The sequence below is a fragment of the Montipora foliosa genome, chromosome 4, assembly GCF_036669935.1.
Source record: "Montipora foliosa isolate CH-2021 chromosome 4, ASM3666993v2, whole genome shotgun sequence".
Taxonomy (NCBI): domain Eukaryota; kingdom Metazoa; phylum Cnidaria; class Anthozoa; order Scleractinia; family Acroporidae; genus Montipora; species Montipora foliosa.
Window position 1 is genome coordinate 7,892,675 of NC_090872.1, and position 15,000 is coordinate 7,907,674.

At 39.4% G+C, this 15,000-nt stretch overlaps 1 protein-coding gene across 1 annotated transcript in view; it reads right to left on the reverse strand.

The window, feature by feature from the left end:
- Positions 1-9,913, reverse strand: part of LOC138000986 (TNF receptor-associated factor 6-like) — a 17,624-nt gene extending 7,711 nt beyond the window's left edge. The window contains exons 1-6 of the mRNA XM_068847655.1: positions 9,727-9,913; positions 9,041-9,104; positions 4,570-4,668; positions 3,854-3,928; positions 2,825-2,902; positions 1,303-1,985 (exon numbers count right to left, since the gene is read on the reverse strand). Of these exons, the coding sequence (XP_068703756.1) occupies positions 1,303-1,985; positions 2,825-2,902; positions 3,854-3,928; positions 4,570-4,668; positions 9,041-9,104; positions 9,727-9,899 (1,172 nt within the window). The 5' untranslated portion in view covers positions 9,900-9,913. The remainder of the gene's footprint in view (positions 1-1,302; positions 1,986-2,824; positions 2,903-3,853; positions 3,929-4,569; positions 4,669-9,040; positions 9,105-9,726) is intronic.
- Positions 9,914-15,000: the final 5,087 nt, after the last annotated feature.

A 15,000-nucleotide genomic window follows, 5' to 3' on the forward strand; every position in this document is an offset into this window, starting at 1 on the left:
CCGGTCACGACAATTCAGCGCGACTTACGTGAAATGACTTTTTCCGCTGTTCTTCTTGTTGTATCAGCGGGCTCATATCGACCCGACGCGAGGTACGGAATATGTTTTTTATATTTACTAAAGTTTGGCCCATACCAAAACCGCTGAGAAAAATAACTTGCTTCGAAGAATGAAGTTCACAAAATTAGCTTTCAAACGATGGTTTTTGCGAGAAATTTGGACAAAAGACAGCCAAGATATCGTTATTCGAAAACAGGGGATTTTACAATTTTAACGTGGACTTTGGTTTATCGGTTTTTTGCGTTCTTTGGAAGGGAAAAAGGACGGATCAAACATTTCGCTGCTGACTTCATATTTTGGGTTAGGGTCAAGAATAGAGTCAACTATGGGTCTCCACTCCGGCAAGTTAAGAACCAAGCACAGGAACACTGGTATCTGTCTCTAATTCCAGGGATTTTCGTATATTTGCCAGCTTTTGTAAGGCTTAAAGGGGTCGCTCACCTCAAAACAAAGCATAGGAAAAATGAAGGGGTTTTTTTTGGCCTGAAGTTATATTTTTTACAGCAGAACACAGACAACAGTCGTTATAATGGCATCCCGTTCCGGCAAATGTTCCATCTACAATTTTTAGTGCACTTTTTCGAAATATTTAAAACCTCTCCATACATTTCTTTGTAAAATTTGACGCCATTTCGAGAATTAGAATTTCTAAGAAACCGCTTACGATACGCGGGCGCATGGCCGAAATAGTTGGCGTTGCCAGAGATTATAAGCAATAACAAACATTTAAAAATTATGGTAATTTCATCTCTAATCAACACTATTCAGCTACTGATCATACAACATGTACATACTCTAACTAGTTCTCTAACTAGTGAGTTCTCTAACTAAAGATAATTTCATCATCAAACACTACATGTACACTAGCATAATAATTTATCTTACTGCTGCAGCAACAAAACTGTTTTGTTACATGGTTCTGAATAAAACTTTCAAAGGCCCAGTATCCCCATCAAGGCTTTGCAGTCGTCGTTTTTTCGTTCAAAATGATGATTAAAACAAAAAGTAATGATGAAATGATAACCAAAAAACTTTTTATGGGGATAGAGAAAAAAAGTTCACATGAAATAGGAATTGTTCCACAAATTTTCTCACATACACCCACCTGGGATGATAATGGGCCTTTCAAATTTCTGCAACCACTCTCCACCGGTGAAATGTAAAACAATCTCAACTATATTGTCCGAGGTTGTAGACGTAGCTTTGATGTTTGTTTGTTTGTTTGTTTGTTTCCAGTTTCACGGAGCAACAGTTTCGAATTTAGCTTGTATGAAGAAGGAGTTGTCCTGAACATAACCCCCACCCTTTAGCAATTCACGTGGTACCATCACAGCAAACTGGAACGCTATGTTCTCATATTCTACATGGGGCCTCGAGTTCCATTCTTGTTGTAGTTGGTTTTCTGGGAGAGTTGCGGTGATGTTTTTCCTCTCATTTGAATTTTCTTGTTGATCCAATATGGTAATTGTTGCCCGTTTAGCAAAAGGCCATTTCAAAAAGGAATCAAAGTCGCCTTTCATTATAATCAAGTAAATCGCCATGCAATTGTTTCTCCCAAATTTAACATAACTCAGCTCCAAACGCAATCTAACTTTATAGCTACATTCACCAGTATAAAATGCTTCACTATCTATCGACACTGGGCCGCTTTTTGTAAGACTAATTCGCTGGTCGATTCCACTGAAGCCATGAATCTTCCACATGTAAATGAAGGGCTTATTTTCAAGAGCATGGATCCTCTCTTCATGTTTCTTTGTGGTCTCCTCGAACCGCTCTTTAGTATTTTGCAACTGTTCTTCTGTGTTCTCAAGGTGTTCTTTAGTTTTCCGCAACTCTTCCTTAGCGTTCTTCAACTTTGTACAGACCAAGTCAAGATGCATTCGCATTTTAGAGTTTAGATGAGATTCAATTTCAGGTCGCGGAACCTGCAGTAAAAAACACCTTCTCACGAAATGTAATGAAAGGTTGCGCGTTCTATTGAGGTGAAATGTGCAGACTTCTAAACCAACTATTTATAATCACAATTGTACTTAAAGAGTCTGAGTTGTTACATGTTAGCCCTGGTGAATGAAATGAAGAAATTTTTTTTCAATGTTGACTCGGGGGTACTCGAGAAAAATTCGAGTGCTCCTTTGCAGGAGTCGAACATACGACAGCCTTCCGATGACTGGTTCGGATGCTCTACCACTGATCTATAGGAGACCAGTGGTAGCGAGGCCATTAAACAAGATTCATGTGACAATTGTCCCTTCATAATGCTGGGATCTAAATTGTCGAAATGGAGCATACTTGCAATTGCACTGAAAGAGATGTTATATGTTAACCCCAGTGAATGAAACGAAGAGATTCGTGGTATCATGATATGAAGTCATTCATTGTTTCAAGTCGTTCCGAAACTAAAACGTGCATTTAGTGTCTATAAATCAAACGCCCATGAGTAATGGACTTATTTAAGTGTCAACTTAATTTAGCGCTGAGGCATTGGGGACACTGTACAACAATCAAATCCATTCAAGTAATATCAAATCGTTCGTCGGCTTTTGAGGAGAGGGGAAAACCGGAGTACTTGGAGAAAAGCCTCTCGAAGCAGAGTAGAGAACCAACAAACTCAACCCACATGTAAGACCAAGTTTAAGAATCGAACCCAGCCCACATTAATGGGAGGAGAGTGCTCTCACCATTGCGCCATCATCCCGGAAGTAATATAAAAAGAGACTTAAACTTTAGCGTCACGAGTTCTCGTCCTCTACAGTACTTCAAATACCTTTTTGTTGCAGCCCATCTCAGCAAAGGGGCAGGGAATTGGTGCCAGAGAACAGTTATTCTCAGTATGCGATGAAATCTTAAGAACAAATTGAAATTCAGTATTTCACGAGAGTGCATTTGACATTCAGTCAAGTATCTTACCCCATCAAAACTTCCCTAATCGAAGCTGATTCAATTTTCTTTCAAACGTTAGTTCACTAGATGCATTGGCTTCATTTTGGACGTATACTTGTTTCTTATTTTGTATCTGAGGTTTCTTTAATGAATCCGCAACCCAAAAAAGAGACGAAAATAAAGGACTGGTACCCATTTTGGCACTTTTGAATTGAGCTTCAAAACAAATTTGAGACTACTTTGAGTTCAGTGATTGGCTAAAAATTCTGACGTCACAACATGATTTTAGCCAATCGGAGGTAAAACCAATTGTAACTGGCTCGTACGTTTAGAGCCGGTCGCTTACATTTGCTCTGCGTCATGATTGGTTCATAGTGTTTTAGTCCTCTCTTGTGATTGGTCAAAGTGACAGTTTTGGGTCTTACCTAACGCCCAGGATGCAGAGGAGTTTTGTTGGATCGTACGGGACAAAATCTCACCTCGGTAATTCCAAAATGTGTTTTCTTTGTAAAAAAAGATTGCAAAAATGAAGTCCTCCTGAATTGCGAACGTTCGTTATTCAGGAGGATTTCATTTTTGCTATCTTTATTGTACAATGTAAACATATTTGGGAATTAAGGAGGTGAGAGTGTCGTGAACGATCCAAAAAGTTGAAACTGCTCTGCAGCCTTTGCTTAACGACACTAACTTTTGCCTGACAACACATTTCTAGCTAATCGGAGGTAAAATGACTTGCTCGCTCGCGTTTCTTCCCACCCTTGGAGCTGCTCTGCGTTATGATTGGTTCATACTGTGTTATTCGTCTGTTGTGATTGGCCAAAGTGACAGCTTTGGGTCAGGCTTCACGACATTAAACTGAACTAACTATTTACTTGCAAGCAACTGGTATAAGGACTGGATTCTAAAATCAAACCTCCCCTCTAGGGACGAGTTCTCCACAACAATTTGGACAGTTCACTGGAAATCTTCTACACTCACTGTCATGATCCTAAAATGCATAAGCTTTCGTTAGATTGCGACTTTGCTGTCTATGGATTTTTTTCCACTGTCACGAGCGAATGCAAACCGGTTAACTAAAGAAGTGTAGCATTAAACTACAACGCCTGAGGTCGTTGATTTAATTCCAGCCGGACCAACATACTCAGGGACGGTTTTATAACAATTGAAGAGAAAGTGCTGCCCTTGTAGTCAAGCAAATGGTTCAACTTTCAAGTCTTAAGGGATAAGAAGGCTAAAATTAACACCCTGTCTTACAATTCTTGTTGGTTAAAAATTCTCTAGGACATTAAAGAACTTCAAACACTGTTCGCTGAGAGTAGAGCAAAAATTTCCCGGTTGTGTGGCCTGGACCTTAAATCCTATTGTCTTTCACCCCGCTCATTTGTACAAAACCATTTAAAAAATCATCATGCGGCGTCTTTCAGATTCTTAGGATTCTTTTTCCAAATCGACACCGTAGTAATTTCAATTCTCCAGACAAATCCCAGAAGTACGTGCGGCTCGTGAAGGCAAATATGCCGTGTTAAAGGAAGCATGGATTTGAGGGGAGGGTTACCGCCTCTGAGAAGCCGAGGTGCTGCCAGCGCAATCACCAACGAAGGTGAAGTTACAGTTAGCCCTAATACCAACCTCTTTTGATCTGAGTTCGCCAGTCCATTGACAACCTCTTGGACACTTGATGACAAAAGAACGAACCTTTCTTTCAGCTGCTTTGTCTGGGAAGATGTCCTTATAAATAAAAACAACGCAAGTGGAGTTTTACTGCTTTAACCCACATTTTGCTAAAGGGGAACACAAAGGGAAAAAAGGAAATCTCATATCATTGGACGATGTTTGTTTGTTTGTTTTGACTTGTGCAAGCTTGTAAGGGGCTTTGACAATGTGTTGCTCCGGCTCATTTGCTAAATAAATGAAATGCAACTATAGTACTGAGCTATAAACTGTTCGTTGGTGTAAGTGAGGGCGTATATCGCCCAAACGTAACCTGTATGACAGGTCACTTTTATGGACGTTCACGCGAAAATCTTCCCACATTGAAATTTGTTTCATTTCTCGCCTGAGGTTAGGCCATAAATTAATTATTCCAAAAATGAAAAAAAATTGGTGGGTCAAGGCAAGGGAAAAGTGCTTTAATTTCGATAGATAAGTCATCATAACGAGAAGTAACCTCATCTACCCATTCGTCGAAAATCATAGAATTAATATGTTAGAGTGAAGGTTTCTGTGCACAGAAATATGAGAGTGGGTTTTTTAGATAATTGCATGCCACTGGGGATGTTGTAAACAGTAGAGTTAATCCTCAACGAGCGTTTTAGCAAGCGCTAACCGTTTTAACCACTTCCGGAACTCAGGGCACAAGGAAAGAAAAATTTTAAGAAAGGTAACTTCTTAGATTGTGATTTTTTTCATTTTATCATATTTTGCAGATTGTAAGAAGAGCAAGTGATTCATGTCTTAAAAAATAGGGGTCACCGATTATCTAAACGAGTAAAATCGACGTGGTGTTGCGAAGCTCTTGGAAAATTTGCCTGACCTGTCGGGGAAGGACTGGAACCCAAGACAGGATCGCTCGATCGAAGAAAAAGGTTTTGTAGCGTATAGCAACGAAGTTTCAAGCAGGCGTTATCTTTATTACTCGGAATACCTGAAAGGTATCCGAGTTATATTCTGGGAAGAATTTAGTTTTCTGTGCAGCAAATGGACAATAGAATTAGGAGGCGGTGATTTCATTGGCTAAAAGCAATGTACTACACCCCTCCGAGCAATACATTTGACCTCCCTCTCTGACAAAACAACTGCAACTATAAAAAATAAACACAAACGCGAAGGAGTAGATTTCAGATAGCGAGAAACTTGAAACAGCCTCACGTCTAACAGAATTAGATGAAAATCGGAAGTTATAACGTGCAGTGGAGCAACTAAATGATGGGTTCTACATTGGGGCTTCAGCGTGACTCGTTTAATGTCGTTTGCTGATTCAAAGCCCATGTTCCACGATATAGCAAATGACGCAATGCAATATGCAGCTAAACGTGAATATGCTGGATTCAACCGTCTAGAAATGTTATGAATAAGATATTTACTTAATACTATAATCCTGCCTGTTGACAACATGCCAGTACAGAACTTCCAGCAGCGGTATGTTAAAATTATGGCCGAGATTTTTAGTCTCTTTCTGCCTCAGCTGTTCTTTGTACGAACATCATCCGCCGATGTCTATTTTTTCTTTTTATTGTTAGTTCCTTGATCTTCATGTTAGTTACCTAGAGCTGGAGGTCAGCGACCGCGTTATTCACAACACTCTTAATTTGGAATCTACGCAGATGAATACCCACCGTTTTTCACTTACCCATATTAATTACAATTGAAACCAGTTTATCTGATGTCACGCTACATACTAGATCCCGCAAAGATAGACATAACGCCCACGTAATTTCCATTCAAACAACCAGTTCCAAGACATACTACCCCTATAGCTATGTCACCTGTTGAATTTATTTGCAATTGTAAACATTAAGCGATGTTGACCGGTACATTATCTGCGTTGTTATGAATGAGCAACTGTCTGCAGAAACATTTACTTGTTTTGTTTCGTACTTGGCAAATTAAAACATAGGCGCTCGAGAGGCGCATGTGACTACTCCAGAGATGTGCAAGGGGAAAAGAAGTAGAATATTCTGTCATGTGAATAGGGGTGGCTGAATTGTGGGAATTGATTCACCACAGCTTCCATATCGATAGTTTTTCGACCATTGAAAAATTTACGATCATTTTCACTGTCACGCAACAAAAAAATAAATTCGAAACGTTCGATGAAAAAGGCCAATAACTTGGAATGTTGCGGGAAACAAATTTAGACACCACCTCCAATTCTCAGATCTGTGCGTTACATCGTTTCTGAGCTCTTTGTCGAAGCGTTGAAATCACACAACTTTTACTTGTGTAGGTGGATCAAAGTGGACTTTCCTTTGCCTTGAAAGCGCTTACTTTTGGATCATGAGATAAAATGTATGAACACATCTCGTAATGTACTAGTACTTGAAAGGCTCAAACTGCTTAGATTTCCGCCTAACGGCCATACATTCTCTCATAGAAAACCCTCGTTAATGCGGTCACCCGTTAATACGGCCAACGGCCACAATTTTAAATCCCAAACAGTAGAGTCCTCTATAATTTCATCCCGTTAACTCGGCCACTCGCGCCAAACGCCTGTGACATGTTAATTTCATTGACTTTACCGCTGTAATCGAACAGCCGATTTACGTTACAAAGTACTGTCAGCAACACTCCTCACTGTTTTCATTACAAACATGATCTTGACACTACTGTAAAATCCAGTGAGGCAAATCGCGAAGGGATTAAGTCTTTGTGCTTTCATCAAAAACACGAGTGATACTTAAGTCTTTCGGTTCAGTAGGTAATTACGGCGGCTTCCGTTTTTTAGAAGCATAGTAAGCTGGGCCTGTTCTTGTTTTGATTTTAGGCTCAGAACGTACAGTACACTTAACAATTTTAAGCGTTTTACCTACTGTGCGAAGTTTCAAGTATTTTATACAATTACTGTACGTACATTCCTGTTGTTTATTAAAGAGAAAAGTTTTTCTGGAAGTGCAAATGCGATATTTGTCATTAAGGCCCTTTAGTCATGAATTTCACCGAACCCCCGGTAATACGGCCACCCCGTTAATACGGCCAATTTTTTTCGCCAGTTGATGACCGTATTAACGGGGTTCCACTGTAGCTTGGTATCATGGTGTCACCATGATAAGCTACGTAACGTGACAATTAAGAAATTCGAAATACTGTATTTTCGAAACGAAAGACGTCATGGAACTGGAAACTTGGAAAAGATTTATTTTTCGGGTATCTTCAACCTCCTATAGATGACAATTCAGAAGACCTTGCTAATTTGATGATCTCACTGTGAAACCATCTGTAGTTTGACAATTACGTGCTACTGCAAAGCTTTGTTTATCTCGAAAACGGCGGCTTCATTAAACGCTTAAACGGGCTCAATTGGTCGGTTAGAAACAAAATACGAAAGCTACGTTAAGTAATTGTTGTAAGAATTAAAACCTCACCTCAGAACCGTATTCTTCACAGATCATCATCTGCGAACACGGGGCACTCGAACATTTCTTTCGTCGTCGCGAACTATCGGCAATTCATCGTACTGTTTGCAGAGTCCGAACTTTGGTATTCTTCGTATGCGGATTGGCTCCGAAGTGTATTCTATTGTTACATACTCATTTTCGGAAAAACTAAAACGATATGGCAATAGTGACTACGCGCCATGCGCAGTAGTCACAAAAACTACCTCGTCCAAAATGTATCACCATACTTCTGCGCCACTTGGTATTCCGGGTAAACGCTTTAAAAAAGCGTCTTGTTTGGTTAGTGTTTTGTATCATATCTCTCCATTACCGTCTTTTTCGTCTTCTGGAGTGTGGTTTTTGTGAAATTTTTAACTGTTTCCTCATGGGTCCGCACTATTCAAGTGGATTAGACAGAGAAGATAATTCTTGGCTATTTTCATGCAAGTAAAGGAAAAGAACTTCAAAAACATGCATTCAGTATGCATTGAGCTAAGAAGTTCGTAAGGTAATAAGAAACATTTTAAAAAACCAACCCCATTAAATTTACACAACATCACTGACTAAAACTAACCTTCCTCGAGTTTTCAAAACTTTCAACCACTACTCGATTAGAGACCTTTTCCAGCCTCCCGTTCCTTTCTCTTTAACGTTTCGTGATGAATTGGAAATCAATGTGCCATTCTTTAACCGACCTGGAAATTTTTCCCCGGCGTTTTTGTCGCCATAATATCGTAACTAGTGCTTGAAGTAATGCGTGACATATTACATAAAAAGAGCCAAGTATTTGATTAAGAACACTATTTCCTTTCTGTACAAATTAACAAGAGGCAATGGACCATACAAATCAGTTAACTCTATAACTGGGCACAACTTCCTACATTAATTCTCCTCGAAGTGACAACTTCATCTAAATCAAGTTCCTGTATTCTTGTTTCTGTGAAGAATGCCAACATATCATTATATTCATTCCTTTATTTTTCACTTGCCTCACACAAAGAACTTACTTTGTCACGTATCAGGACGTTTTGGTCCAGAGGGCAAGTGAGCTGTTGTCCATCTCGCTCCTGTCTGTTTATTGAATAAATTATATCCTCAAGTGAATAATTTGCCATTAATTAAGTCCCCCGAGGTTAGAGATGCCGGCTTAAAAAAGCACAAAGGCGAGGAGGAAGGGTTACCACAGATCCAGGGTTGCTATAGCGATCACATTTCTTGTTTTTTTGCACAAATTGCCCGTTGCAATGAACCAGAGGGCAACTTTATTCAGTCTATTCACGGTAATTTGTCGTCGGCCGCAAAAGTTCCAAAGGCATGACAGAATTTGAAATACAGCGCTGCTGCTATTCAGGCAGTTCACAGAGTGTCCCAATAGATCGTTTTTCTCAGGCGGGAGAAAGCATGTGCATTGATTGAGTCAACGCTTGGATATTCAAATGAAATGGTCTTCGGCCGTTTGGTGCTGAACGAACTTCAGTGTGGTTTATTCCGGCTTCCTTATTACCCGTTCGCAACTTATGCCTTTCCTATATGGTACCTTCACGCCCAGTATTCTGTAGACAAGGGGCCTTATTGAATATACGATGACTTCAGCCTAAATGCAAATATTCGCTAGTTTTCTACCCGGAAGACGTTATCCTGCGTTAACTTCGTATCTGTGCGCTACCAAAACGACAAAGTTACTCTCAGTTACCTCATGAAGTGTCTTTCAAGGCACAGTTCGCAGAATCTGTGTCCACATCCCCTGGTTTGAACCGGCACTTTTAATGGCAGATGACAAATTGGGCACAACCAGTCGTCTTCTATAGCATCCACAAATTCGTCATCGTAACCGCCAAATGCACCACTCCCTTGCTGTTCCGCCATGTTCTGATGTTTGATTGTTATGGTTCAGTTCTAGAACCCTTGCATCTGATCACATGATATGCATCCGCGCCGGGGCGTAACAGACAATGAAAATAAGCTCATGGAACGTCGAAACGACAAATTTCCGTTCACAGGCAAGAACAATATCTCACGAGTGAGCGAAGCGAACGAGTGAGATATTGTTCTTGCCACGAGAACATAAAATTCATATCTTCGAGCCAACGTGTAATGTTCTTTTTATTATATGGAGACTAAATATTGAATATTTCCCATTTTATTGTGTTTCAAAGTAGTCAAGTTTTACAAATACGGCTGGGCTTTATAGCAAACAGAAAATACAAAAGTACTTGGTGCCAAGTATATAGAAACACTAAACTCAATCAAGCAAAATTCTGCGAGCTAATATTACACCTAAATACTGAAAAGATTACTGACTTTGACTTGAATCATCAGATACATTGATTGTCAGTTTCTTTTCACAACGAAAAAGGCGAGAATCGTGACGTCGTCGAACAATACGACACTCACAAGGATGACATACGGAAAATACGCCACTCGGGTCCCGAGGTTGGAGAGGCCAATCTACGAGTGGTTTAGTTCCCAGTAAAACATTCTCCTCCATATAATAATAACATATTCTTCAAGTCCGCATTGAATTTTGCTCAAGAAGAAAACTCGTGTTTTCAACTTTTCTTATACATCACTGAAATTTACAGATGACCATAATTAAGGAACAAAAAGATTGCTGATAACCGCACAGAACAAGAAAGAAATGTAATTCAACTAAATAACTAGCACCATGCGAAGTAAGCTTCTATTTTGTGAGTGCTTGTGTTTGCACAAGATGAGTCAATATAAAAATATTTTCTCAGCGCTGACCAAATGACATCTAGTACGCAATCAGATTGGCTATGCAGGCGCGTATTACAGATGGCGATCCTGTTCAGATAACCAAATTCCATGAAATACATCACTTTTTAGCAAACAGCTCTCTCGGCCGCCGTGTAAATGTCGCGTCACGCAAAGCTTAAAAATTCAAGGTTGTCTGTCACAAAACCAAGAACCCATTGTGTGTGCCATATATCTGTCGTTATTAAAGTAGTACGTCTTTCCATTAGTACTTGATAACGGTAGGACAAATATTTATCACTGCGAATCTCAATTTAAAAACTTCACAGACTGTAGTTCAGATGAATCAAGGCGGTTCGATTCTTCTGTCGGTGTAGCGGATCTTAAAGAGTAAGAATCGAGATTTGAACCGCTCCACTAGCACGCGAAACAGATATGCTTTAGCGTGCGATATAATTACAATGAATAAATTGATTTTAGTTGATTAATCAATACTCCCAGAGCTTCCCGCTTTTAAACATTCCCCGTTCAAAAGATTTCCGCTTTTAAAGAATTCTCATTTTAAAGATTCCCGCTTTTAAGGATTCTCCATTTTAAAGATTCCCGCTTTTAAAGATTCCTCATTTTAAAGATTCCCCGTTCCCCATTCCCCATGCCCATTCTCCCATTCCCCGTTCCCTCTTTTAAAGATAGCCCCAATAAAACACTAAATCATTCACGAAAGGCGCGATTTTCAAATGTAACCATAGCCACAGTGATCTTTTCACCTGTGAAAATAACATGTTATCTTCACGTGTGAAGATATCATGTTTTCGCACGAAAGCTCACTAGGTATTTCATTGGTGTTTGTATAATAAATTAACATATACACTGAATTTTAATACATCGAAAGTGGCCTATTCTTGGATTTCACATGACGTCACGGCCGCCATGTTGGTGTCCCCAGACAATGAAATGGCGGCCATGTTGGTGTCCCGATCCAATCCTCCGGGAATTGAAAGCTATTATTATGCTAACGTCTTCTTTTGTTTTCGTTGAAAAACATGGCTGTTGATCACGTGAGTGAAACCCAAGAATTGGCTGGATGCAGTTGGCAATGTACAAGTGCCAGGGACTACCAGGATCCAATTCAATGAGTGGTCAGAACAAGTCTTGAACCGGTTGAGAACGCCGAAACGTTGGTTTTAACTTCGTCATCGTTGACGAAGGGAAAATAACATAGAAACGACTTTTACGTAAGAAACAAGTCTGCTTAAGTTATAAAATTCAGTTACGACCAAAAAAGAACAAACTCTTTGGATTATATACTCCTTTAACTGCATGCATAATAGCCAGGAGGGTCTAGGGAAGCTTTTAAGCTATACTACCTCCAATCATTGGAATCGCAAGTAAATCTTCGAGATTGTTTCGATGTGCTACGGTCTCTTCGAGTTTGAGAACGATACCAGTGTGTTGCCAGTCTTTTAAAAGGCTCGCGGCAAGGCAAACTACAATACAAATATTAATACGAAATCTTTATTTAAACTTATGACAAAAGATTGCAACTACAAAACTAACGGCCAGAAATAATTAATAATTCACAATTATGGAAACTATAAAGCTATACTGAAACTATATTACAAGTATTGAGAAAAACTAGCTAATTATAACAATACGGCAATAAACGAAAGCGTACAAGGATACATAACGTACAACACAAAAGTTAATCATTTCAGAAGACGTAGAAGTCGTTATTAATTTCAAGGTGAGAAAGGGTGCATCACAACGCAGGTAATAATTTGACGTAGAGAGGAGGGACGTTGAAGAGTTTGCTACCAGTAAGAGACAGGGAGCGAGGGCTATGCGTGATGGTCCTAACACCCGGAATCAGAGTGAACAGTAACTACCGGTTTTCGGAAGATTAAATAAGGTCGGTCGCTGCATAGTTAATAGAGAGCTTACGCAAGGACGACGACGCCGCCAACGAGAACGTCGTCTAAAAATATTGTTCCCCGTTGTTGTTGTAATTTCGTTATAACCCCAAGTCGTTTGGAAAGGAAAGTGTGTATCAACATTGCTGCAATAGAATTGGCATGAACGGTGTGGTTGCTTGGGAAAAAAATTAAGATGGTTCGTCAGGTTCTCGCGTCCTCTACACAACCTCGAAGTTGGTCAATTCACGTCTTGTCAGGACGAGGGCGGCAAAGTTCGAAATGTACAAAAATGTAAAACGCAAGTGCAGGGTTTGTAGAGCTATTGTTTTTGCTAATTAAACCCATTGTTTTTTTTTGGCGTTCTCGTAGCCGCCGTCGTCGCTCTTGCGAAAGCTCCCTAATACTATATAGAGATAGTTACGAAACTCAACATGCTTCTTTGTTGTGGTAGTGTGCTTAGTATAATGCACTACCATATTGTCATCGGGGCTGTCTGAGTGAGTGAGTGAGTGAGTGATTTGTAGGTCTGCAGCGCGTTTTCATCAATTACAGAACTAATGTTCGGTTTTCTTGAATTACAACAATTGATGTTTGTTTGCGGCCCACTTGTCGCCTTTTTCCTTTCTTAATTTTCTTAATGAAAAGAGAATGAAAACTCTTTGAGTACGTTATTGTCAAATTAACAGACATCAAAATCACTCTTTTTTCATGTCTACGGAGATCGTCAAGCAAGCTCACAGTTGTACAGACATTCTGCAGGTCAAATAAACAAGAAAAAAATTCACCAGTCGACCATAATATTTTTACTGTCAAAGGCCGGGTCAACGTCTCTATTTGTATTGAAAAACATTCAACAGTAATTTCCTCACAGCGGAAAGAAAAACAGAAGAAAAATAGTTTTATCCTTATCTTTCATCAGCTTGTTTGGGTTGAAATTCCCACGGCGCTCTGCTCAAAAAGGTCAGTTCTCAAGTTATAGAAAAGCTGAGCTGTTCTGAATGAAACGAAACATTAAAAAATCGCAACTTTGTTTCTACATATGTCGAAATCTTTTAATCATGGAGTGTAAGTGCACGTTCGGCAGCACTACTTTAATTTTGCTGATTAGTAAACATGCAGATTATAATCCGTTAGTCTGTGTCTGTTGATTTCACGAAGCCTCTTTTCTTCTCTTGTAATTTATTCACGTAATTTTTGATTTTCGCTCCACTTTTCTTTTTATAAAAAAATATTTGTATGTTAAATAGAGAAACGCAAGCCGCCTGTGTTTTGGGTGAGAGGGAAAACAAGGCTGAAAAGCCTTTTCAGATCCTCATGTCATTGAACAGCCGCACCGGAAAATAACAAGGTGAAACACGAAAATAAACAGGTCCAATGAAAGCGCACTTGAATTTCAACAAATGAGCCAAAAAATCGGCAAGAATTTGTGATGCTGAGGAATAATAAAGCAGTTTCTATTTCCAAAACGATGTAATTACCTGGTGATAAATAACCTCGTCTAGGAGAGTAAATTTTTGACTTTGCAGAAACAATGTTCAACCTCAAGAGTTAGGCGATTGTGATCTTTGAGTTGAATTCGCACATTTCATATCGACTTTGATAACACTTGAAAGGAAAAAAAAACCAACTAACAAAACAACAATCCGATGTCTTGCCGTCATTTTGCAAGATTATCCAGTTGTTAGTAACACGCAAGGTAACTTTATCACAGGCGGCCGCTGAAATCGATGTCACTTTCGATTTGGCGATTTACTTGTGTAGCCAAAGGAACAATAGAAAAATTAAACGTAGCAAAAATATCCCAAAATGTTTTTCACTTAAGGTAACTTTTTATACTCTCGGCACAAAATTTGTGTTGTTTTCGTGTAGCACTGAACTTTTGTTGCTGACGGCAATTGTTTTATTCTCGATCGGCACTTCCTAAAAACTTCCTTGTGCTTTACCATAAAACTGTGTATCAATATTTATTTGCTTTTGCATAAAAAGTTGTTTTGCTTAAAGCACGATAACAAAACCTGTACCATGTTTAGTTCACATTTTTGAGCGTTAAAAAGAATTTATGGTCCTATGTTTCCGGCAGCAAGTCATATATTTTGAGGTCGCCTATCCAGATACTAACCCGCCGGACAGGGATAAAACTTCAATGAACTTTTTTGTCGTGGAAACCGTCAGATGCTCAGAGTACACGCTTAAACTCGCTGTGAAAAAGAAGTTGAACCTCATGTCAGCCTTGAAACCAATGTTTCTCGATTCCCATTCATTTCCTTTAATCTTTCTAGGTTCAGTACTTTACGTATTACGTCCTGGAAAACAAAACGCAGCTCAGTTGACAGTTATGG